The sequence below is a fragment of the Gastrolobium bilobum genome, unplaced genomic scaffold (assembly GCF_033153095.1).
Source record: "Gastrolobium bilobum isolate Gb01-03AN ecotype WA unplaced genomic scaffold, APGP_CSIRO_Gbil_v1 utg59345, whole genome shotgun sequence".
Taxonomy (NCBI): Eukaryota; Viridiplantae; Streptophyta; class Magnoliopsida; order Fabales; family Fabaceae; genus Gastrolobium; species Gastrolobium bilobum.
Window position 1 is genome coordinate 63,720 of NW_026895765.1, and position 26,729 is coordinate 90,448.

Below are 26,729 nucleotides of genomic sequence, written 5' to 3' on the forward strand. Positions count from 1 at the left end.
AATTGCTCAGGTATACTGAGAACTAGCCCTTTTATGTTGTTTTTAATGACATTAATTAATGTGTCTAATGGTTTAAGGAAATGATTTTGTTGAAAATGGGAGTAAATAGGTCAGAAACAAATTTCCTTTTGTTAATAAGGCATTAAAAATAAGATTTTTTGCGTGGACTTTAATTTCCAAATAAAATTTCGTAAATCACTACTAAGCCTAAGCATAAGCATCTAATTCAAGAAACATATTTCTATATTGTAAATTAATTTTCCTATGGCATAAGAAGGAAGGAGAACATTTTTAGTACTATCCGCACTCAGCTTATGACGCATGAATTAATTTATTCATGTTAACTGTTATGTGACATTAGTGGTTATGCTTCGCGCTCTTTTCTATGTTAACTTGCCCGTTACTCTCATACACCGGCGGCAATTGGGTGTTGAACGGACGCAAATGATACGTCACTGATGCCATTGAGTTTGTGGGTGAAGAGAGTAACGAGCAAGTTGGGGAAGAGCATGAAAACAAGCATATAGTAGTATTGATTCTCACCACTCAAGAACCCTTTTTCTTTGTTTTCTCTGGACTATATGACTAAACGCTCAACCAAAACCAACTTTTTCTCTCTTCTACTCAAATTATAATGGATAAAACGCAACAAATCCTTTTAATAAAAATTTAACTACTAAACTCCTTAAATTTAACCCGGAACACTCATCACATTCTCCTTCATATACGCCCAGTAAACCTTTATGGATATCCCATCATTCCTCGTATTGCTAGGCTGGCATATTTGCGCACACTCATTCCGATGTGAGTTTCGTGCAATGCATTTTGATAATTGGTTTAATTGAGCCAAAAGCTAACCATTTAACAAAGATTTAGGTGCAATTAACGGGCCAGGCGTTAGATGTGTGGAGTACATTACAAAGTTGAGGTTAATGGAAGGAAGGCTCAATTGAACCAAACAGAAAATTAAGTACACAAATGAAATTCAGGGACCAAACGGCAATCCGTGGGAACTGGTATCTTTTTCAGGTATAGTCTAAAGAGAAGTGGAACTGAACCACAAATAAAAATTTACATTTTCAGTACATCGTGAATGCACTCAAGAAAACACCCCCAAAAAGAGTATAACCAACATGCCCGTGACGGATTTATCAAACATCTCAATACCAGATACAGATTCTAGTGGCCTTGGATGAAGAATGTTCAGCAACGTCAGTAACTTAAATTTCTCCATATTTGACATGGAGCTGAGGCAAGACATGCATTACAAGGACAAAAACGATTGCCAATCTCGCTATTCTGACCTACTACTCATCAAGCCCATAGTCATCTCCGAAATACTTGTCAACCAGACTATTTGCCATAGTTCTCAGATCTTCATTTTCATGAAACTGAAATCTTTCCATGGCTTCAATCCCATCTTCTTGTTCTACAAGCTTTGGGCCCTCACCATTTGGCATCCCCCGCAGGACCTACAGAGACAAGAAAACCAGGGGTTTATAGCTCAAAGAACTTGACATTCTCTTTACCATAAAATGGAGTTTTGTCATTGATTATGCAAACTAATAAGCCTGACTCTTATCAAACCACGAGAATATATTTGATCCAGCCAAAATGTACGAAGTAACTATTTATACAACCATTGAAACCTCTTACCAGCTCTATGAACTGAAGTCCTAGCCTTGCAGCTTCAATATCAGCAGATCTAACCAAATCAATAAATCCAGGCAAGCATCCTTTTCCAACAAGTGAAACCAGGTGAACCACGATGAGATTTGGCTCCTCATCACCTTTAGTTGGGGCAACACAAAGGTTGCCCAATACATAAGCCACTTCCTTTCTTATATCAAATGGAGCGGCAGAAAGAAGGCGCAATAGAAAAGGCACTGCCTCACTAGAATATATCAACTGCTTGTGCTCAATGGAACCAGCAGCTATATTAGACAGAACCCAGGCTGCTTCCTTTATAGATACCAAAGCTCATATCAAGATTGATCCAAAGTTAGATGATAGAATCAAGAAGATTAAATTGTATATATACCTTTTTTAAGACCCTGTGTTCACTATTTAGACATTTTACCAGGACTTCTATGGCATTATCTGAAAATATTTATATGATCAGGTGTAAGAAATTAACCCATACTGTTTGATCAAAATGCATGTATTTAGATTAGCAAGTAAAAGAAAATTTACTAGCCTGTAATTTCACTTCCAGGTACAAGAACAGCATAAGTTGTATGGGAATCACCAGCAATGAGATTACCTAAACTTCGCAAAACCTAGACAGATTTCCTTTTATTATTAGAAACAACAGATCAATGTGAATAACATAAGCATTGTGATTTGTGTGTATCAGTATATGCTAACCACAAGAAAATGTGTTATTCTGGAGAGGTACATTTTACAACAAATCAACTATAAGTTCTGGAGATCATTACCGGAATCAGTAATTGCAAACTGTTTGATGTTGCTAATCTGTTTACAAGCAATTGAAGTACGTCGCTCTTCACCAGCATGCTGGTAGCTACATTCGAAAGCGCCGATAGATAAACAGCTACCCATGCTACTTCAGTTGCTAATTCATCATCCCTGAGGTGATAAAAAATTAAAAATGACAATGATAAGGGAAGCCTAACAGAAAAAAAAAAAAAAAACTTGTTTCATCAAGAACTATGAAATAGTTTGGTTACACTCAAAACAAAGAATACCTTAAAGTAGGATGTAATATATTCTTGAGTGATTTGAATAATATAAACTCCTAGCATGTTCACACACAAATAGTAATATACTAAAGGAGACATAATTGAGAATTTGGTTAGTTAAAAATGGATTAGAACTTTTGCCATAGAAATTGCTAATAGACTAAAAGATCTTCATCCTAAAAAAGAAGGGGGGGAAAAGAAAAAGAAAAAGAAAGGAAAGTTGCATTCCTAACATCTTCATAATTAAAATGAGCACAACAAGCTTCTATATAACAAAGTAGATTGGTATGTTGCAAAAACATGATTGCGTTTCCCCACGTATACCTTACAATTGATATGTTTGAACATTTCATTTTTTTTGTAATGTTAATTGTGCTTTTCTACCAAAAAAGGAACAGAATAGTAAAAATACATGAAATCTACTAATTGTAGGAGCAATTTAAACAACAAAAGGTAAGAAAAGAGAAAGTACAAGTCATCCATGCAAAGTAAAACTAGCTTATAGATATTAAGCATGCATGTCAGAAAGCAATAATGAGAAGCAGCATTAAAAGTTAAAACCTCTTGGCCAGGATAATCACATGAAACCCCAACTTGTGAGGGTAGGGATAAGGGAAATCCTTATATAGAGCTTAATTTTAGCAGGCCAGGATATATTACGAGTAATTCTATAGTAATACTCACGCTTTCTTCAAGTGTCGAATGATTGCATCAAATACTCCATCAACACGAATGAGCTCTGTAGCAGCTTTAGGATCTGGACCCTACACTCAAACATACTGAAGTCATGTTATGTTTCCAGAAAGGAACTCAAGTCACTGCAACCAGACGTGCACACATAAAAGCGTGCAGGAATACAAACAAACGCATATGAACTTCCCCAAAATCCATAATTCACAAGCAATCACAAAAGTGATGATTACATAACATCTCAGAAAATACTGACCACATCACACAAGAAAATGGAGTATGAATACAGTTATATATATAGAATGACTGCGATTATTAAATAATTAATATAAACCAGTCAACCCCTCAAACAAACATTATGTAACATACAACTCATTCAATTGATGGATTTGAAACCTTGATTAGGTTAGACAAAGCCCAGGCAGCTGTTCTGACAGTTGAACCTCTATTTGGCAGCATCATTCTTGCAAGAGGTAGTAAGGCCCCTTGAATTAGCAGAATATTCCTCAACTCTTCACCTTCACCAGCCACATTTCCTAGTGCCCAAGCACACTGTTCTGAAACAGGTGAGGAGCTCTTTTCTGCAGATCAGGACCATTCATGAAATTGAAAGGTAATTACAAATACTAAAATTATTAAAATAGTCTCAACCTTTAAGAACAAATTTGTTATTAAGTGCCGAATACAGTTACCAAAGCCATGTATGTAGATGGAAGGAGGACATTTAAGAAAAAGAATGATATGCCAGTAGGTCTAAGTTCCCTCCATCCCATTTTTCCCTTTAGATAATAGATATCTTACAATGCTTTAACAATTTAGGCTATTAGAATTCCTCTTAATACTTATTTACAAATATTCATTGAAAAATTAATTCATTTCTTGACATGCAAAAGGAATCTCAAACTCACCTCCAAGATGAGCAATAAGCAAAGGTAATGCAGGCAACAAAGCTTTTGTTTCTTCTGGATTCCCTGCAGCAATATTTGTAAGACACCAAGCTGCCTCAAGTAACTGCAGAAGACATTCACCACGGAATGTAATTAATAAGAAAATTTCTTCCTAAGTACTGATTCCATATGATCTGTGTAACAAGCAAAACGAGATGTACTTGCTCAAATCTTTTGTGAGTGCAAGACATTCATAGAAACAATTGATGAATTGAACATCATGCAAAGGAATATCAATCTTTAGACCTGTTCATCTGGAGAACCAAATGAAAGACACTGCACTAGTATGGGTACTGCTCCAGCTTTAAGAGCAGACTCAACAGGAGGAAATTCAGATCTTGACAGCAGACGTCTTAATTCTTGAAGGGCACCCACTCTTTTCTGCATTGCACCCTTCCCCCTATCAATTAAAATATACTTTGTGTAATGCATATACCAATGCTAACCAATATGTGAACTTGCAGTTGACATAATTGAAGCTTTTCTCAGTCTATATAAAAAATCTGACCAAGACAAGATCAAAGATTAAAGAGAACAACAATATACGATGATCAAAAAGGAAAACAATACAACACCAATCTTAGTGTTTACAAGCTTGCCTCATTGGAAGATATCACAAGCAATTCTTATCTTGATTCTCATTGCAGTTCCAGGGTTAATGACAATTGAAACAAGATAACAAGCTGAGAAACAATACAACACCTTATATGTTCAAGGGTAAAGCCAATTATTCTGGATCCATATATAACAAGGTGAGAAACAAAACAGAAAAAGCAAGAAATAAACGGTTCACAATAATTCTTGTTCATTTTCTACACATAAATGCACAAGTTTGGAACAGCTTACTGATAAGTAAGGGCAGATTTCAATTTTTCCACTGCCAAGGAAGTTTGAGACTCCAAAATGGATTGCTCTTCATCAATCATCATCTCACTGTCAAGGGTAAGAACTTGACCATCACCATCACCACCACCAATCCCCACCCTACAAAGCCTTTTCGCACGCACCAGCGATTCCCTCCTTTCTTTTCCAACTGTCACTGCATGTTGTCGCCTCCTACTAGCAGCAGCATCCCCAACTGAAACAAAACAAACCATTAAATCCCGTAAATGCAAAAAAAAAAAAAAAAAAAAACCATAGTTTCCGAATGCAAAACGCCAAGCATGAAAAATCTTAAGCTATGTTCATCAAATTAAATGTGTGTATATTGCTTTTTTTATTATTATTTGCTATCGTCGGAGCTGAAACCGAAACTGAAGATTAGGTTTATGGTTAGAAATGAAAACAGTGACCTAAGAATTTGTATCTGTTTTTTTTTTTTTTTTGTGACTGGCATGAAATGAAAACCTAGTGTTGAATAAAAGCGCACCTGAGGACTTAATAGAATCCCTTCTGTTACCAGCGAAGCCAGAATCGGCCATTGTAGAGAAGCTGAGTATCCTTGTGTTGTGCCGCGTCGTGTGTGAGTGTGACACAGTTAGCTACATACAACACTGAGCTTTGTTTCTCACTTGCAAAAGTTGAAATACTTTTATATAATCTAAAAATAAATAAAAGAAAAAATGCTTGATAGTCAGGACTTTTCTTTTTTACCAAAATTATTAATAAAGTAGTTTAGTAATTATAAGTTTTTAGATAATTGAATGCTTTTTATTTTTTTTTCCTTCATTTAGCAAATGCTTTTAGATTTGATAAAATTGGGAGATTTAGGCTGTTTGATTGTGTTTTGATTTTTTTGTTCTTAAAATGTTTTGTAAAACAATTATAGAAACAGTTGTTTTTTGTGTTTTTTTGTTTTGAAAGTTAAAAACAAAACAGAAAACAAAAATAAAAAGAACTCAGACATATTCTCTAAATTTGATTTTAAAAATAAAAAAATAGTTACAGGTTTTAAAATATTTTTTTATAAAACAGACTTACGAAACGAGTTTTTGTTGTTGTGAAAACTAGAAAATTGTTTTTAAAAACAGGAAGTGTCCATTGACTCCATTCAGGCATTCACTTAATTTATCGTGTGTGCACGCGCGCGCATGACGACAGTATGCTTTTAAACTTGCAAAATAATAAAAGACGCTATACAAATGATGATCGGGTAACGGAATGGTAAATGACTTACAATTTGAGTATAGAGAAATGAGAAGTAAAGGCAAATAACGAAGAAAAAAATTCTGAAAAAAATTATGGAAAATAAGACTATGCTTGATTGTTATTTTTAAAAATAGTTTTTTAATTTTCAGAACAAAAAAAATTAAAAAACTCGTTTGGTAAAATTTGTTGTGTAAAAAATATATTGAAAACTATAACTATTTTATTGTTTTTAGAATCAAATTTAGAAAATATGTCTGAATTATTTTTATTTTCTGTTTTAATTTTTAACTTTTAAAATTAAATAAATATAAAAAATAACTGTTCGTATAACTATTTTATAAAACAGTTTTAAAAATAAAAAAATCAAAACAATTAAAGAGAACAGGATTGCTTCTTTGTTTCGTGTCCGAGGAGTGTTGAATGAATCTCTTGATTGCAAAGCCATAGTTAAGGTCGGTTTCATCTTATCTTAAATAGCAGTCAATGCATGGTTAGATTGAGTGGCAACTGTCCTTTCTGTCCCACGTTTTAGAACCTACTGGTATCCAATCCATGCCTGTACTTGTTGACATCAATTTTATTTTCAATTGTTAAATGCGTATTAATAAATAATGAAACAAGAGGATGAAAATGAAAAAGTCGCTAAAAAAAATCACATTGTAGAGCAACTTGACATATTAATATTTTCTAATGTTACAGAAATGTTTTTTCATGCACAAATATTATACGGTGGCATCAATCAAGTTTAAAAAAAAAATAAGAGATTAGAATTTCGATCGGTGTATAGAAGAAAAATCTTCTCTTATATAACATGAGAACAAATTAACTCATTACCATATCTCCAAATGAAACTATTTATTATGAGAAAAGTGTTTATCCTTTTAAATGACACAACTTAAATCATTTCACTCTCACATAAAGAGGTGGAACTCACACCTTTATTTTTTTTGTCAACTCTCTCTCTTCCTTTATCTATCTATTTCTTTATCTTAAAATAACAGAACTTTACATCTTTTAAACGACACACACTTTTCCCATTATTATTGTTCAGGAAATATTATTTGGGCTTAGGTCTACTTATTATGGGGTCAATTTACTAAATGAAAATCCTTAAATTGTTAAGGGATTCTTGGGCAGTCATTGCATATAACCGAGTTATTGTGAAGTTAAAATTAGATATGTATCCCTAAAGGGGTGAAATATATCTCAAAGTAGCAGTGATATAGATCAAAGTTCAAGAAGAGACATCATAAATGCTATCTCAGGTATGGTTGAGAAAGGGGGAATATGTAAGGGCATGATGGCTCTAGAATTTGACAAAATAATAGCTCATGAAAGTAATGGATACAAGATATCCCCTCAGGTGGAGATAATAAGTATATAGAGGTAGAAAATATTCTCTAATGATGAGAGCCTTCTGCCCAACACCTCACTAGTGAGTGAAGAAGTGCATCATTATCTGTGTGTATTGTGTGTGCAAAGGAGTGAGTGATTATGTGCATTGAGATCCATATGCTCACTAAAAGGAAGCAAGGTTGTGACCCTGTATTGGGCCCAGGTAGGCTGACCCAAAAATATTGTGTTGTGAAGGCCAGTCCAGAACAATAACTCCACCCTCATTCATCAAGCAACACGTAACAATCTTACCTTGTATATTATTGTTATGGTTATTACTGACTTAAGCGTCGAAGTGCCTTGCAGGTACACCACCATATTATTTTACGAGATCACACAGAGGAGTATATTGTCTCCACCACCATTAGATTTATTCCATGGAAGCTCAAGCATAATCTCACATCATGTCCAAATATACACATCAATTCATTGGCATCGTCTATAGGAATTGATAAACTTTGATTTCCATTTTTCTACTTACGGAGTTAAGCTATTGACTTGAAAAATTTGATTCTCACCTCAAATGTGGCAAATTCTTATCCTGTCTCAAGTGCCATATCCTTACACCCATAAGGGGATATGAGACTAAACACGAATTCTACAATAAGATTTGACTCCCTTAATTGAATTTTGTTCGATGATTTTGGAATCTTATGTTTTAACTCTCAAATTATTTATTACTAATCTTCATGTCTAGAATTTTGAATTATAATTTTTAAATAGCAAAACTATCCACAACTTCTATAGTGAACCCTGAAGTAGAGCAGACAAATTTTTTTTCCATAATACTGGAAACTTGAATAGTTAACGAACACAATACCTCTTGTTGATATCAAAGGCCGAAGAAGCATTCCCCCTTGATGAAGAACAATGATGAGCATTTGCTTTGGTCATGGAGTGTGACAATGTATAACTCACCATCTTGGACCTCTCCTCAGTTAGTTGTCACACTATAATCAAGTTGAATGTCCTCCATCTTCAACCTTTGCCTCCACACTCTAATTATATGGCTAGGAGGTCACCAATCTACATGTGATGGCCAAGAGGATGACCTATCAACATTTCATCAACTTGGATGGTAATACGCCTCCATGCTTTACTCATATGACAAAGAGGTTGACCGGTCAACATGTGATGGCCTGGAGGTCGACCAATTAACATTTCATCAACTTAGGACAATATGCCTCCATTCTCAATTCACATGGCTAGTTGGCCAGCATTTACATGGAGAGATAATTAGCAATTTATATAGGCAGTCGGTCGATTCATCTCAGCCTCTAGCAAGGGTAAACTCAATAGCACATTTGTGATTCATTCTTAAACCATTTATATCTTCTCCTTTTGATTATGATATGCACCCTAACACCTAATGGATAAAATCTTCTTTCAAGTTTGCATACTCCATAATTTCAGGGTGTCTACTCCACTCCCAATCAAAATCACTCTCCAAGTCCTGACAGGGCTAGACAATTCCCAAGATCTAGCTCGGCTAGGCACATTATTTATATTATATGTTGAAACCTTGTTCATGTTATTTGTTATCGTACAGGTTAAAAAGTCCCAGTGAAGCTGGGTTGGGTGTTTGTCTCCAAAGTCCTAACTTAGTTAAGACTTCTCCAAAAGAGTTTAGACCCTTATTCAACAAAGAATAGGTAACCATTATAGTAAATTAGGGGTTTTCACATTCTCTCACTACGTGTGATTAATTAATTGTCAAACAATTTTAATTATATTATTACTTACATTTAATCTCAACTTTAAACTATGATTTATGACTAATCCATTTTTAAATTTACTAGTTATATATATACTCATCGTAATAAATAAGTAATTGTAAATGATTAAATCAATTTAATAATTATTGCATGTTTGGTAAATGATTATTTTACAAAGTATGTTTTTTCTCAAGGGAAGTTTTTAAAGATTTTTTTTTTTAATCTCAAAATAAATTAGTGCAAGCATGTATAGGAAGACTCTGTATAATTTGTGTTTGCAAATAATACAACTAATATAAAAATCAAATAAAACCAAACTTATATAATTAAGAGGTAAATCCATATATATATGATTATTTTCTCAATTACTATTATACTGCATACACATACTATCTTTTTAGCAAAATTCGTTCTTCTTATTATTTGTGCATAGTAATCTGTTATATTTAAGAATATCTAATCCATAGATACTTAGAGAAAACATTTAGATAAAAAAAAATTATTAATCCATTAAACTAGACATCTCTATCTTCAGAACAAAACAACAACTAATATAAAAATCTAAATACAACCAAACTTATATAATTAAGAGGTACACAAGAACCTGTCATCTATAATATTTAGAGTAAACATCCATGGAGTTTAATCGTTGGCATATTATTAATATAAAATATTTTTAAAACATCATCCAATAACATACTACTAATATTACATTAATAAATTTGACAAACTCATTGATTAATATAACAACACATCATTAAAAAAAAAAAAAAAAATGGAGTGACGAAGTTGCACACGCGTGAGGCCGATCTAAGACAATCAGAGGAGCTTCCAATTCTCACTGTCAACAACGTCAATCACTCATTTCCGCTCCAAACACATACACTCTTTTGATATCAGATCTTGGTTTCAAGTTCCAACCTCGCCATGACGCCGACAACGCCGTCGCCGCTGAAGGCCGTGACGCTAACCCACGTCCGTTACCGGAGAGGTGACCGGCTAGGCTACTTCCTCGCGTGGGTTTCCCTTGTACCGGTCTTCATCAGCCTCGGCGGCTTCGTCTCGCACTTCATCTTCCGCCGCGAGCTTCAGGGAATGTTCTTCGCCGTAGGCCTCATCATTTCACAGTTCATCAACGAATTCATCAAAACCTCCGTTCAACAAGCTCGACCCGAAACCTGCGCTCTCCTCGAAACCTGCGATTCACATGGATGGCCCTCAAGCCACTGCCAGTACATGTTCTTCTTCGCCACCTACTTGACCCTCTTGTTTTCTAACGGAATCGGTTTCTGGGGTTTCCGTAACAACATCGTCCTCAACGTTATCACATGGTCTCTCGCCTGGTTGACTATGTATTCTCGGGTTTATTTGGGTTACCACAGTGTCGCTCAGGTCGTTGCGGGTACTGCTTTGGGGGTTTTTCTTGGTGCGGTTTGGTATTGGGTTGTTAACACTGTTTTGTTTCCTTACTTCCCTGCTATTGAAGAGAGCGCGTTTGGGAGGAGGTTCTATCTGAAGGACACTTCTCACATCCCCAATGTGTTGAAGTTTGAGTACGAGAAGGCCAGGGCTGAAAGACGAAACATGGCCTCCAATTCTAAGCCTGAATGATTCTGATTCATGGGTATGTTGGGATTTTGCTGCATGTTTATAATGTGGGTTAAATTTTACAGCTTTTATGGATATGCAATTTGGGTTCATCATGTGTGCTTGCATTACTTGATTGCCTTGCGTATTATGTGATGTTTGTGTGGAGTCGTTGGTGTTAATGTAATGAAAGTTCTTAGGATTGTGGACTGGGTCTTAAAAATTATAAGACTTGAAATTGTTTGTAGAATGAAAATTAGTTTGGTCTGAGTGTAATCTTGGGTTTGATTATATAATTTGAGTCAACAAGCTCTTGAGGTTTGTTCTAGTTCTCGTGCACAAAGGAATTATGTAATATGTTCATAGTAATTGATGCCTTCATTCACGAGAAGGTATTAGAGGTAGATTTATGGAGTGATATTAATATAAACAAAAATTTTAAAAAATGTTCTTGCTGGTTATTCTGCTTTATTTGAGTTTAATGGGATTCTTTGATCTTGTGAATGCTGTGCATTTTAATTAGAGTTGCTTTTAATTGTCTGACATGGTAGAAGAAGCAATTGCCATTATGTTTGCTTTATTTTGTGGAAATGCTTATTTTGGGTATGCACTGATGTGTCTCAAGTTATTCAAGTTTATATGATCTGTAAACTGAGAGTAAATCACTGATTAACTTATCAAAGATGTCAAAATAAAGCCTGGAAATCTTGTGAACTTAAGCTCAAGGTTACTTGATTATAATCCTTCTTCCCATGTAGTATGGTGATACTGACACCTTCTTTAGTTCATGTTGTGATCCTTTGTTGAAACTCACTCCACTGATGATGTTTTCTGAGCATGATTCTAATTTATATTTGTGACTTAATGTTTTCCGAATACTTTTTTATGGCATTCTTATGAAGGATAGGATAGATTTAATGCGATAAGATAGGAACTCCCAGTGGTGGTTCTCAATAATCTATTCTGACAATTTATTATCCATACTATCCTTTTTTCAAATATTGGCCCCAAGTATTCAAAGTCAGCATCCTGTCTATCATATATGATGGGTTGCTGATCAGACTGATATGGAGAGCCGATAGTAGGCATACAGGGTTTGTAGATCAGCTGGTTACATGTAATTGTTTCTTAGCTTAGGCTAGTGTTATACCCTGGAAAAAAAGAAAGAGGCGGGAGGGACTATATAGTTAGGTTAATGATAATAGATACTCTTAACTCAATGTTAAATTGTTCCTTCTGAACCATTTTCCTGGTATTCATGTAAAAACATGGTTAAGCTATCTCCCAGTCTGAATTTAATATTCAATTCTTTCAAGTGTAAAGAACCTGATGTGCAGTGTGCTCATTCTTGTGCTAATATAGAAGCCAGATTTACTTTTTTAGGGTAATATTTTGGGCTTAAGTCTACTTCATTTCCATTTTATTTTGATTTATTTAAGGCAATATAAGATGGTTGATTCAGGTGTAATGTTTAGCAGTATTTTAGTAAAGAAAATGTTAATCTACTTGCAAAAAGTAGATCTATATTTTTTATTCTTCCACTTTCTCATTTTTCAGTAGGCATTGAAAAACTCAAGTTTTGTTCTGGATAAATAGTTGCAGGATTCTGAAATATGTCTGAAATATTTCATGTATATATGACCATATTTTTTTGGAATTTTTAGAGAACAATATGAATTTTGTTTTAATGCCTCTTGATATTTTTTGAATTAAGCTTGAAAAGAGTAACTGTAAAATAGACATATAAGCGGCCCATAACTCCATTTTCTTTTGGAAAAACTGGAGGTATTGGGTACGAGTTGAATTTTGCTATCCGCAATGACCATGTTATTTCTAAGCTTTAAAAGTAAAATTAGTAATATGTATTAGAGTTCCTGTTAGTCCATGTAGCTTGCTGAGTGAGGAAAAGAGACTCCAGAGATGTGTATTACGATTATCAGGATATGGTAAATATTTTTGGTGTGTTCCATGATTGTTTGGTATATCTGATACAATGCCTATTCAAATCCTGGCATGGGAGGGTCAATTAGGAATCCTGAATGATGCCTTTCTGTTGGGCCCTGCTATTTTATATGGGGATTATAATTTCTCTTATTGAACTTCGTGGAGATTTAGTTTAAAAGGTGGAAAAATAGGTGAACTATAAACAGAATTTTAAAGGGTAACTATTTACATAGGAAGTAAATTTCAGAAAAAAAAACAACGTAGAAAATTTACGTCTTGATAGATTGCTGGGAACAACCTAAGAATTCCATTAATAAAGATGTTACAGTTAATTTTTTAATTTAATCAAGATGTAATGTATTAACTGACTCTTGTTATCAGAGCCTCGTGTCCCGGGTTCAAACCTCGCTGTCCCCCACTTTCTTTCCGGTGGAATTTCTTTCTTCGCACAGGTAGGTGGGCCTGTGCATTGTCCACTCTTTAAGCCCAATGAGCTCTCGTGTGAGGGGGCGTGTTGAGATATATAGTCCCACATTGGTTGTATGAGAAACTAATGTGGAGTTTATATAAGGCCTTGAGCACTCCCACCTTTGAGCTAGTTTTTGGGGTAGTGTATCCCAAGGTTCTTTACAGGAAAGGGCTGCTGATAACAATCTCGTGCCAACTGGTTTCTCTGATGCAGACTGGGCTGCTTGTGTTGATACACGACGTTCAATCACCGGTTATTGTGTCTTCTTGGGTTCCTCTCTAGTATCTTGGAAATCCAAGAAACAAACTACCTTCTCTCGGTCCTCTTGCGAAGCTGAGTATCGGGCCTTAGTTGCTGTAACATGTGAGATGCAGTGGCTTCATTATTTGTTACGTGATTTGCACTTATCTCCATCGGACGCTTCATGTATCTATTGTGATAATCAGTCCGCCATCCACATTGCTCACAATCCCACATTCCATGAACGTACAAAGCTCATAGAGATCGATTGCCATTTGGTACGCGAAAAGGTTCAAAGTGGCTTAATCCGTTTACTTCCTATACCTTCTGCAGCACAGCTTGCAGATACTCTCACCAAACCTTTGAAGCCTGCTATTTTTCGGTCTCTTGTTGGCAAGTTGGGACTTGTTGACATCCACCTCCCAACTTGAGGAGGGGGGGGGGGGGGTGGTGTTACAGTTAATTTTTTAATTTAATCAAGATGTAATGTATTAACTGACTCTTGTTATCTGAGCGGTTATTTCTGTTTTAGTTTGTTAGCTTAGACTCTTTTTCAGTTAGTAGGGTTGTTAGTTAGCTTTTACTCACATTCTTTGTATTCATGCTGATATAAATATCAGCAAGCTTCAGTATCAATACAGTTTTCAGATTCTATTCATTTTTCATGGATTCAAGTTGTAATAAAAGACTCTTGCTCTTTGCCAATGGTTGTCTTACACCTTAATTATGAAGTATCCTATCAGCCGTCCAACTTAGGAGCAAGGCAGCATAAATGATACATCAATTTTATGTAAATGCTAATGCTAGCCCCACACCTGCAAGGACAGTGTTCTTTGGGGTCTTTTGTTTCGTCAATACTGTTTATTGTATGCATTTGAAGACAATATTCACAAGTCTTGTACGCTATGTCTTTTTTATTCAATATTCTCCGTGACTGAGTTTCTATTCTATGCAAAAGGAAGAAATATTCAAAGTTATCTCTGTTAAACATATGCATCTGGATGTTGTTTTAACTGACATTGCATTTTTTCATTTTTCCAGGCAGATTGCTCCGAAATGTTCTTCCCGGACTTGTTTTCGTGAGTTTTGTGGCGTTATTACTTAATAACTTTCTTCTCTGGAGCATTTCACTTTAGAAGCCAGCCGACTCAGGTACATATGGCATCTTTGAAGAAAGCAGCAGAACAAACAGAGATATTTTAGGCCTATAATGCCTATAGAAATAGAACTGATGTAACAATAGATGGTTATCCGATGCTATGGATAGACACTTGAATATTTTGTCTTGTTTTCTCTTGGGGTTTAGACGAAGATATATTGATACAAGCACAACTAGGGGAATATTTTTTCCCAAAATTGATCAGGGCGTTGTCTAGTATGTTTTATTAAATATTATAGGCGCAATTTTGTTTGAAAAATCTTATTATATTTGTGTTACATTACGTTGGGAGGGTTTTTTAAGTTACAGTAGAAGAATTAGTTTCACAGTATTGTGATATTGGGTCGAATTTATTCCTAATTCAATGCAATGCTTATATTAATATTACTCTTCAAATTTTACTAATTCACTGGCCATTGCTTCAGCAAGATTATAAATAGGAACGATGTTATTGCTTACTTGAAGTCCATATTAATATTTATAATATTTGAAGTTTAGTCTAAGTCCCTGTTTGGATTTTTTTTTTTTTAAGTTAGAAGTTACTTATAAGCATAAACTAGGCCAAACAGGTTTTGGGAAAAGCTCTTATAATGAAAAATTCTTTTTTTTTTATAATGAAAAAAAAAACTGAAAACTAAAAGCTCCTCTTAGCTCCTAAGAGGAGCTTTTTTTAAGCTCTTATCTATTTTTCTTGAATTGTGTGTTTTTTTTAAATTGAAGAGTTATAAAAATAAAGAGAGATAATTTTCTTGAAATACGTGTTTTTATGTAATTTTTAGCTTTTTTTAAAATTTTTTTTTTTAGCTTTAACTTATAAGTAACTTCTAACTTAAAAAAGAAAGGATCTAAACAGGCTCTTAATGAATACGTCTTGGGCCAATTTGCATAGAAATATAGTGTTTTAGATAAATAGAATATACTTATATATTCAACAACAACATAAAAAGAATATGTTTATATAACTGTAATATATGCTTATAATCATTTGAGTGCCCTTAACTAGCAAAACCAACTCATTGATAACTTGTAAAGAATGAATGCATCTGTTTAAAAAATAAAGATATAAATGGACCCTCGACTTAAAATTTGTTGATTGGATAAAACAAACAACGAGTCTTAATTTTTTGCTTTTTTAATGATTTTGTCGATTGGATAAAGATTAAGGGGTGAGTAGTTGATATTTAGTATATAATTATCACAATTTTTATGAGACGATACTTTTGACTAATGACTTTTATTACTTATACAATTTATGCACTTGCGTAGTCAATATTAACTCATATTTTTCTTCCCTTACTCAAAAGATGACATTTATTTCCTATGATTCGATTCATTGTTACATAACTACTTTATGATTTTTTTTCTGTCGACTTTTTGATGAAAATTATGTTGTTAGACTTGTAAAAAACAGCTGTGAAATAGCAACATCTATTATTTTATGGTGAAATCCAGTTTAGTGTTGATGCCCAACCAAAATACTTGGAGGGGGAGAACAAAAACCTTTGTTGAGTGATGAAGAGTTCTTTTTGGTTAACAACTCTTCATCGTCACCGTCCAATTCATTTTTATGCTATTCACAAAATTTGAATCCACATAACTAGAATGATAATCAAACGTGTTGTAAGAAGTTATAGACTTTTTGAATTCTAAGTATAACTAGAGATTGCAAAATGGGTCGGTCCACTCCGGCCTGTCCCGTCTTGCCACATCACTAATTTGTCAAAAATAGTTTGACCTGACTTGCCCCGCATTTTGATATGGGTTGAAAATTTCAACCCATCCCTTTTTGTGATGGGTTGACGGGTCAACTCGTCTAAAAAATAAAAAAAAATTAATAAATATAATTTTATAATATTACTTATTTTCCTTTCACAATCCCCTTAGTTTTTTTTTCAATCTCAAGCCTAAATATATATTAATATTCAGTCATACATTTTTTAAAAACTTATTTTTGTCTTCATATATAGATAACCTTGTCATAAATAAAATTTTTCTTCTTTATTTTTTCTAGAGAAGTAGTAAGATAAATTTTTTTTTCATATCATAAAAGCTTAGTAACAAATAAAGTACTACCCAATAGTAAAAAAAAATTGACTCTCTAGCCAACCCGCCCCGATTCACCACCAACTTATTTTGACCCACAACTAAATGAGGCAAGTTGAAGTAAGTTGGTGGGTTGAAATATACCACCCGCCACGCCTTGTTTTGACGAGTTGGAGGGTTGACCCGTCGGATTCAATCCATATTGTCACCTCTAAGTATAATCGTCACATATTTTAAAGGATAAGCTCAAGCCTTTTTGAGAAATTTATACAATTTAAAAGAATTACAGTATTTCTAGATATTCAAGATATTATAACATATATGCTCTTTTTGCAAAAATGAATATTATATAATTTCTTTATGAGAAAGGCGTTTTTGCTGCCAAGATTGGTTGGCGTCATTTGATATATTGTTTTTCTTACACTGCATAAGAAAAAAAATAGTCTTTTTACACTTACAATAGAAAAAGAAAAAAGAGAATAAGGAAGAGAAAAAAAAAAATTAAATTGAATACCATATAAAATTGGTGTGTATAGAAAGATTATATTTTTTTATGCAATATAAGAAAAAAAATCCCAACCATTTATATACATGATTATAATTAAAGAAAACAAACATTTTGAGAAACACTTAATCAATTAAAAAAATCATTATTATTTAAGTGAAGCGGGAAGCACGTGACGCCAACGTTGTAACATAACATGTCAACTCTTTCTGTTTTTGTTCGATTTGCAAAACGAAATAACACTCAGAGACACAGTTAGGTGTATATAAGTGTGTCACAGTTTTTCTTGGATTTGAAAACTGAAACAACACTCAGTTAGGTGAACAACTGTTTCACATTTCATTTTCTCAATGTGGTTGTTTCTCTTAGCAGCTGCTGTGGCTGGATCCACTGGTTTTGCCACAAAGCACTTCCTCAATCCCAGAAACACTGTTGAGAATGACAATCTCAACGATCCAAATGCTTATGCTTTTTATGAATCTGGGTTAGGAAACAATTCCCAGAAACGCGACGAGGACGGTGTCTTCACGTTTTCCAGTTCCCAATCTCTGAAACAAATTGGGGCTAAATCTCGGTCTAAGAAACCCCGAGGCTCCAAGAATGGAGTTAGGGTTCAAAAGGTTGAGCAGAGATTACCCCTTTGCTTGAAGAAGAGGAAAACTACCAAGAATGTAGCTGCAAGAATTTCGATTTTTGGGAAGTATCATGGTTCCAAAGGTTAGATTAGTGTTTTCCTAGTTCTGTTCTGCTCTGTAAAAATGATATTTTTCTAATATGTTTTGTACAATGCAATTGAATTTTGAATCTTTTCCCTTTAGAAACGAGCTACCGAGGCAGGTGTTGATATATAGAGGTCATGATTTTTCTGTTTAATGCTTTAAAATTAAAAACCGAATAAGGGTGTGTTTGTTTCTAAAGTACTGAATGAGTGTAGCTACGGTTCATTTAATTTAAAGTACATTGTGATTTTTTTTTTTTTTGGGTATAACCCGGAGGTATCAACAGTCAACCTCCTCCGATTACTTTGCCCTCGGGGTACGGTCATCTAGGCTAGCCCCTGTTGGAACAGCGGGTGCATTGAGCTTCGCTACCGGATGAAGGATGAGACTAGTCTTCCACTCGAGGAGGGAGGCACATCGTGTGACCCCAAAGATTTTCCAAGAATTTGCTTGAACAAAGTTTGAACCCTTGACTCAAGCAAACCCTTGGAAGTTCAGTTGCCAACTGAGCTACCCTCGGGGGTTAGTACATTGTGATTTTAACCCTCGAAAAACTATATTAAGAATAACATGTAGTTTTAGTCACACTATTGCGAATTTTCAATGCATTATCTCTTCATATTTCATTGTTAATTGTTGCTGGTTTGCTAGACATGGTGCACTATTCTTTTGGCCATGTGTTATTGGATCTGCACCATCTACTAATGTGCCTTTTTACATAACAGCTAAATTAGTACTTGGTTTCAAAACTAATTTGCCTTATATTTTGTAAGATTATTGGACCTTGCAATAAGGTCTTTTTCTTTTTAAATATGGAACTCCCTTGTTCTTAATCTGCGAAAAGTGAGTTGAGCTTCATATTCTATCCTTCAGATAACTCCTTATTTGGTTGGGGACTTAGCTTTGGCATCATGTATATGATGTCAGCTGGAAAAGCTGAGATCAATAAGCTGAACATGACCGTGGATGAGACAGCTAAACTTGTTCAGGAACTAAAATCTGAGCTCAACAGAAGGAAATCATCATGTGCTCATCAAATTTTAGATTCTGTTGCCAATAACGATATGAACTCTCGCAAAATGAGTGGCAGGCATGGAGTAATGCTCAAGGAGACAAACAGCAAGCTCAGAGACACTGATGTGAAAATTTGGAGTCCTTCTGTAAATGACTGTGGTGAATGTGGAAGTAGTGCTCTTACTGAAGAACCAGAACCACGGGTTTTGGAAATGGATCAACTAGAAGCAGAACTTGAGTTTGAACTCCAAAAGCTTTCTGGGTGTACTATTGATAGTCCTTGCCATGAAGAAATTAGGCCAAAATTAGACCAGGTGAACTTCTTGGGTATTCTTTCTTTTGTTGTCTCACACTCTTAATATTAAATATGCACCCTATGTAGTCTCCAACCCCTGCTTTTAATGAGATGATTGTGTTTGTTGTCAATTCTACAGTGCAATAGATTTTTTTTTTTCTCATTTCTCTCTTTCTTTTCATCACACCAGGCTTAAAAAAAAACTGGTTTAGGCTTTTCTTTTTGAGTAATCTGTTTAATTAATCATTCAAATTGTATTATTGCTCTTATTTCTCTTGTTTCCAGCGTGGGAATTCAACTTCTTTGCACCTTGGTTTTCTAGAGAAAACAGTCTAAACTCTGCAGCAGAATTTTAGGAGTCTTCTCTGATGAATTTGATCAAATTTATATATCATTGGAGAAATAAGCTTTTAGAATGCCTAAATCTTGTTAATTTTCTGTCACTTCCCACTGCAACTTGGGGGTGGGAACCACTAGCCCTTGTAATTACATATTTCTATGTATACCTGGTTCAACTAGTGATTCACTGATTGAATATCCAATGACTCAATATCTCAACCGAGTCAATAACCAGCCCGAGTTTAATAATATTGCTTGTAGTCCTCCTTTTTTCATGTCTGATTTGACTTGGTTGAGCAACTTTTTGTCTTCATGATCTGAGTTTGGGTTTGATCAATAAAATGTTGTGCAGCTTGAAGCTCCAGATGAAGGCTGTCATGGAACAGACGACTGGAATTTCAACCATTCTCAATCCCATGGAGTGTTGGCATCCGAACTAAATCAGAAATTAAGCCACTTGCTGATAAAACAGCAGGAAAACCAGATCATGGAGCTAGAATCTGAACTGCACCAGGCTCAATCTAATCTGCATGAGAAGGAAGCTGAACTCCAGGAACTAAAGGAATGTGTCAGACACCTTACCGAGCTCTCACTATCCACAGTTTCAGGCATGATTATCTCTATCTCTATAGAGTAATGTTACATACATTTTGGTCCCACTGTTTTGAATGGTCAGAGTGGGTTTATCTTAATGTAAAGGGTTTGTGAGGAAAAGTGTGTGTACAAATATTATTTTCCTTATCTCTATTTTTGATCATTTTTCTTTAAAGACAATGCCATGTCGCTTTATCTCCTTGAAGCTGTAAACTTTTTTATTTTTTTAATTCATTTTGCATAGCTAGGTTTTATTATCTGAAGCTGTATCTCTCACTACTAAATTGTTTCTCAGATGATGAAACTCAGGCCCTCACTGATCCAAGGGGAACCGACGATTGGGACAACAATAATATGAAGTCTGAGCCGAAGCAATCAGTAGTTGGGGCAAAAAGACCTATTGATTATGATTCTTGTTCATGTTACATGTGAAACGACTCTGAAGTTATATAAACAATTTTATATGCAGACAGAGGAAATGGTAATATAGTAGGCAATTTCCTTCTAGATTATAAACTAATTGTTGGTGCTTATGCATGTGTCTATATGTATATATTATTTGGTAGATGTAATAATAAAATTTAGCACCTCGAACTCGGATATTGATAGTTCATAATTTTATATGTACCATATGTCAAGTTGTCCCTTATTTATGTTTTCAATACGTATCAGTTGCAATGCAGCCTATGTTAGTGCTGTACTATTAACTATGAACACTCGAATTTTATAATATAGTAATAGATTGGATTGTTTGATATTTTTACGATCTACTTTTTGGGCTGAACCGAACTGAACTCACAGAAAGATTCCCAATTGACTTTGGTGCCATTCCTGATTAAGGGTCAAGCTATTTTTTGAGTGCCAGCAGGAAAAAGGGGTGCCCTTCATCCTCCTGTTGACTATTTTTTTTTAGTACAAATCCTCTTGTTGACTATTGGTTCTCTTGTTGAAGGTTCTTCGAAGTTAGTGGAATCTCGAGCATAACTGTGGTTGACAATGTGGTTAGACATTACTGAAAGGCTTTTTTAAGGCTATCGTGGTGGGGGTTTTACTTTTTGCAGGGTTTTTTTTTTTTTTTTCTTCTCATCCCAATATAAAAATCTTATTAATGATTGTAATCCATTGCCACTGCTCAAACTTGTGCGACCTCTTACTTCCCTAATGCCACCTCATCACCTTTGTCATCCTTGCTTTTTCGATTTTTTGTTAAATATTTGTTGGATTTGATGAGGAAAGAACATGCAAAAAAAGTGCCTAAATAATGAAAATATAAGAGCAATGCTGCAAGTGGCTATTTGTTGTTTTCCCAGGGACATCAGTCTTTTTAAACATTTGAGTCCATGTTGAAATAAATGTACTCTAATAATCTAAAGAGGCAGTTACTAAATCAAATCACGACTAAGACATGGAACATATATTTTTGCTTAGCTTGTGCATGTGTTTAATGAAAAGGAAACGACGTAAACAAAAAAAAAAATTAAAATAAGGAAATCAATTGCATTTAAGGAGGCAGGAGCTTGCAAGTTCTAACTTCTAAGAATTACTATTTTTGGGAAATCATTACACGCAAGCATTGCTCTCGTTGGCTAGATGCATGGACAATTACAAACATATGCAAACAATTAAGTTGCCGTGAAAAAGCAAAACTAATATCGTGGTTAATTCAAATTGAAGAAAGCTATTCATAAATGAAAATGGCTTGTGACTCTTCCATCACACGAATTCCTCTCATCCTGTGTACAATTTTTGGAATTAACTCAAACTGATGAACAAGGTGGGGCACGAAATATCATTTCTACGTAATTTTATGAATGATGAAATTGATTTAATGAAAGAACATTCGAGTGACAGAACACCCACCCACCCAGCCCTCCTTTTCCTTTCTTCTAGATATGAATTGACCCATTTATCCATCCATCAATCTATATCTATCAAAATGAACGTTCAAGATTAAATAATAACCGCATTTCCCCTCTAGAAAGGCACTATTAGTAAAAGTAAGTTCCTTAACCTGAAAAAGATTAGTCACATAATTACACGGTGTAGAGATACTTAAAAAAATAAAAATCGTGTGGACATTTAAATTTGAATTAGATATATTAGAGTACATGTGCATTTTTAATAAAAAAAAAATTAAAAATTGAAGTAAAATCTTACTTTGATGCTTGACTAATGAGCCCATGTAAATTGTTATATGTGAGATGATATTGCCCTATATATATGGGGTAATAAATATAGGTGTATTTTATTGCGTACGCTACAGCCATGTCACTGGGAAATAAATAAATAAGTGATCTCGAGAGGTAGTTCACGTACATAATAAAAAATCTTCGCAGGAGATTTACTCATCCATCCGTGCGACCCTAAGAAAGATGAAAATCAAATCACATAAAAATATTGGAGAATATTACCATCATATTACATTTTTTTGTTGCACCCATAAATTAAAAGAAGGATCCCTCTATATTTTTTTTCTCTTATTTATTCTCTTTTATTTCTGTATATTTTTTTAATGGGTTCGCTTTTTCTAAAGTCAATGTAGATAATTTATCCACATTGAGCCAAAATATGTCATTTTGAAGAGGAAATCAAAGTATTTTTGTAATTATAATTTATTTTAGGGTTATAATAGTCTTTTTAATTATAATTTTTTAATTTTTCAATCCAAAATAACGTCGTTTTGAGAACGAAGGTATATAACTTATCTATGTTCACTATAGAAACATTAAAGCCTTTTTTTAACACTACGAATGTATTAAACTTGTATTTTGGGAAAAGTTTGAAGCAATATAAAGAAAAATATAAAAAAAAAACAAAGATTAAAGTGAAAAAAATTACCCATTTTTAATAAAGGGGGTATACCAAATACAGTGTACTTTAGAATTTTTCACAGAAACAAAATATTAATAAAAAAGAGATTTTTTTTTTTTTTTCAGCAAAGACAACTTGAGTACCTTGAGACTTGAGTACCTTTTTACTGAATAGCCTGGCATAACAAAAAAGAGTCAAGCGTACCAAATTTCACAAAAAGTGGGAAAAATAGAAAGGGAAGAAAGAGATACAATATATATATCTTCTCTTAGCTCTTTCTCCACCAACAATACAAAAACACAAAGAAACAAGAGAAAAAACAACACTGAGAAACAGAGCAGAGGGTGAACAAAACAGTGACATGAAGCTATCTACGAAACCCATTTCTAGTCCAGGTCGAACCGACAAGTTCCCACCACCATTGATGAGATTCCTGAGAAGCAATGCAGGGAATAGGAGCAGGGGAAGGTCAAGAACCAGCCCCATGTTCATCAAGAAGAAGAACACGCCCATTGAAACCCAAGAACCCTCTTCCCCCAAGGTCACGTGCATGGGGCAAGTCCGAGTCACACGCTCCGCCGCCGGAGCTCCGACCAAGTGCCACCACCTCCGCCTCCGGTGGTGGGTCCCGAAACCCGGTTCTTGCTGCCACTGCCACTGCAAACCGGTTTGGCGATTCTTTATAAGAAGAAAGGCCTCAAAGGTCACAGAAGCTTCATCAAAAACCGAAGAAGAATCAGAACATAAAGAAGAGAGAGTTAACACCAATGCTTTTGTTTCCAACTCTTCTTCTTCTTCCACTCCTCCGAGAAACGCTTTGTTATTGACAAGGTGCAGATCCGCACCTTACAGGTCTTCATCTCTTGCAAGCAGGTTCTGGGGTTCTCCGTTAAGGAAAGAAGAGACAGAGCTTGAGAACGAGAGACCCAGTTCGCAAACGGAACAAGAAGAGAGAAAAGACCCTAACTTGGAGCTAAAGTTGCGGTTTTTCAAAGAACTTGAAGATTCACTCAGAGAAAGTATAATGGAGCCAGAAAAGGTTCATGAATTGAAGAGAAGGGAAGATGACCCCGCACGTCCTCTGGGGCTCACAAGGTGCAAATCTGAGCCGGCGAGAACCGGACAGAAACTTCATCCTGAGGTAGCTGATACCTGTTTTCCACATGGTTTGTGATTAATCTATTCTTATCTTAGTTACTTAGTTCTTTTTTCTCTTTTTAGTTTTTCATCTTATTCTGATTACTGAGTTTAATATAGTTCTAAAAAGTTTTTTTTGTTTTTTACCCTTTTGTCTTGATATATTTACTGTGGTAATGTGAAAAGGTTACTTGGTAGTAGTAGTACATATACATAGATTCATAGAAGAAATATGGAAACTTGTTCTGAGTTCATGTACTCACTCCTTTAATTCTCAAGGTAATGGGCAGCTGTAGTTGATGTCTTTGTTGTTATTAAACAAATTTGAAGTGTTGTTTTTCATATGCTTTCTGACTGATTTCTGATTTTGCTAATGTGCTTTGGGCTTTTTGTGATTTCCTTCCGTGTGTTGGATTTTTGTTTGTTTTGGTCATCGAACTTCGTCCAATTTAAGCATCTTTGGATACTCCTTTGCCAACTTTCCTACTAGATGGAAACTAAGAAGTGAGTAGGAAAGTTAATTTAGTATTATCTTTTATGACTTTGAGGTGAATCGCGTGATAGTTTTAATGGATTGGTGCGGTTCAGAATGTGTCAGATTATTTTAATTATGGCATCAAAATGAAATGCATCTGAAAAATCTAAATATGTATATAATTATAAAATATTCAAATTAATAATAAGTGTGTTTTGTTAGGCCATTAAATAACAAAAAAAAAACTGTTGGTTCAAGTAATAAAGAGTTTGTTCCCATAATTAGAGGTATCAACTCGAGCCTTGAAATTAAAAAAATGGTCTTAGGAGAAGTGCACAAACCAAACTAGTCGATGAATTGATGGATATATAAAAATAAAATAAAGAAAATAAGAAAATTTGATACTAAGGTCTTTCTCTCTACTACCTAATGTTTTATTGATAGTCTTTGTGATGATAGCGCAAATGACATACGGAGTCAAACTCTATACTGGTTCATTGAATCCATCCATCATGAAAACTATAGTCATATTAAAGCTTATATTGCTGTCGAATCTAATTAGATGTTATTAGACTAAAATTATAGTACATGATAACGGACTTAATTAAATAATTTATCGAATTAGAATATTATTAATCTCGAATACTGTGAAATATTAAAATATAATTAATTAATAAGCCTCACGTAGTGAAAAAATTCTGACATCTTTAACCATCAAAATAAATCAAATGTATATAGTTTTGCACACTTCAGGCGCATACAATGAATAATAATAATAATAATAATAATAATAATGGTGGTTTCTTCTTTATTTTCTAAAGCCTTGGTTTGCGATTCTCTTGTTTTTGGACAAGGTATGTGGCCTTTGTTAATCAAACTGGCTAAGAAACAAATAAGCCAACATATCCAGTATGGATTAGGTACCAAATCACTTTGCCTTATCTAATTACTTTTTTGAGGGGCTGTTGCTTCCTCAACTAGAGGTGCAACAGTAGCCACAACTGCATAGGTGTTCGTACATTAGCATAATAGTTTATTCGAGCCTTATTCCGTTTATTACTTTCAAGAAATATTTTTTTTTATCCCTATGAAATGGCACACTAGTAAAATATTTTTTTTTATCCCCATGAAATTGCGATTCTCGTTCAATTTGTTATCAAGATTTAGAGCACAAAATTAAGATCAAGATGGATGTGCAATTGAATTGTGTACCTAAAGAGTGACGTGTCCATTTTTTCACAAACTCGTATATTCCGCGGTTAATATAAAATTCATGGAGTTGCATTGAATTATGGAATTTTGGGTTCTCCTGTGACGCTGTGTGGAATATAATGGACATTGGATGAAATATTGAAGAGACAGCACACTTGATAATTACGAGTTGACAACGGTGGTCCATTTCCCTTGGAAGTTACTGCATTCAGTCTCATTCAAATTCATTGTGGACCACTGAAGGAAAAGTTTGGGAAGGATTTTGTGATCAAGGGATTATTATAGTTACATGGGCTCTTTCTTATCTCAATAATTTAGTTTCATTGAAGTTCGTCCATGATCATCTTATTGCATTTAAAATGAAATAAAATTAACGGCGATGTTATGGTATTCATGGTTTTTTTTTTTAAATAAAATAAAATAAAATTGAAGTAATGGTATCCTTGATTGTTGTTATATATTTGGTAGTTATTGTTCATATTTATATTCATTTAGGAATTAAGATTCTCTGCAGTTTTAGAAAAATTGCCGGGAGTCCTTACTGTGGATTTAATTTTTAGGGTTTGGTAAGTCTTAATGTAGGGGAGAGAGAATCTTGTTTGAATGGTTGGATATGTAACTGCAAACAAGGACATCCACATCTCTTGCG

At 34.4% G+C, this 26,729-nt stretch overlaps 3 protein-coding genes across 3 annotated transcripts; 2 read left to right on the forward strand and 1 right to left on the reverse strand.

Annotated features, from left to right (window-relative positions):
- Nucleotides 1–949: 949 nt before the first annotated feature.
- LOC133295712 (importin subunit alpha-9) lies at nt 950–5,832 on the reverse strand. The gene is made up of 11 exons (XM_061494569.1): nt 5,709–5,832; nt 5,186–5,417; nt 4,586–4,739; nt 4,301–4,403; nt 3,789–3,973; nt 3,387–3,466; nt 2,439–2,589; nt 2,198–2,279; nt 2,042–2,100; nt 1,657–1,962; nt 950–1,472 (listed from the first exon to the last, which is right to left on the reverse strand). The coding sequence occupies exons 1-11, from the start codon at nt 5,758–5,760 to the stop codon at nt 1,308–1,310; spliced, it is 1,569 nt and encodes a 522-aa protein (XP_061350553.1). The 5' UTR covers nt 5,761–5,832; the 3' UTR covers nt 950–1,307.
- A 4,507-nt stretch (nt 5,833–10,339) lies between these two features.
- LOC133295715 (lipid phosphate phosphatase gamma) lies at nt 10,340–15,276 on the forward strand. The gene is made up of 2 exons (XM_061494572.1): nt 10,340–11,161; nt 14,819–15,276. Exon 1 carries the CDS (start codon nt 10,465–10,467, stop codon nt 11,146–11,148), a length of 684 nt encoding a protein of 227 aa, XP_061350556.1. The 5' UTR covers nt 10,340–10,464; the 3' UTR covers nt 11,149–11,161; nt 14,819–15,276.
- Nucleotides 15,277–17,834: 2,558 nt separating this feature from the next.
- On the forward strand, nt 17,835–20,877 carry LOC133295708 (uncharacterized). Its single transcript, XM_061494561.1, has 4 exons — nt 17,835–18,201; nt 19,077–19,531; nt 20,204–20,459; nt 20,741–20,877. The coding sequence occupies exons 1-4, from the start codon at nt 17,835–17,837 to the stop codon at nt 20,875–20,877; spliced, it is 1,215 nt and encodes a 404-aa protein (XP_061350545.1).
- Nucleotides 20,878–26,729: the final 5,852 nt, after the last annotated feature.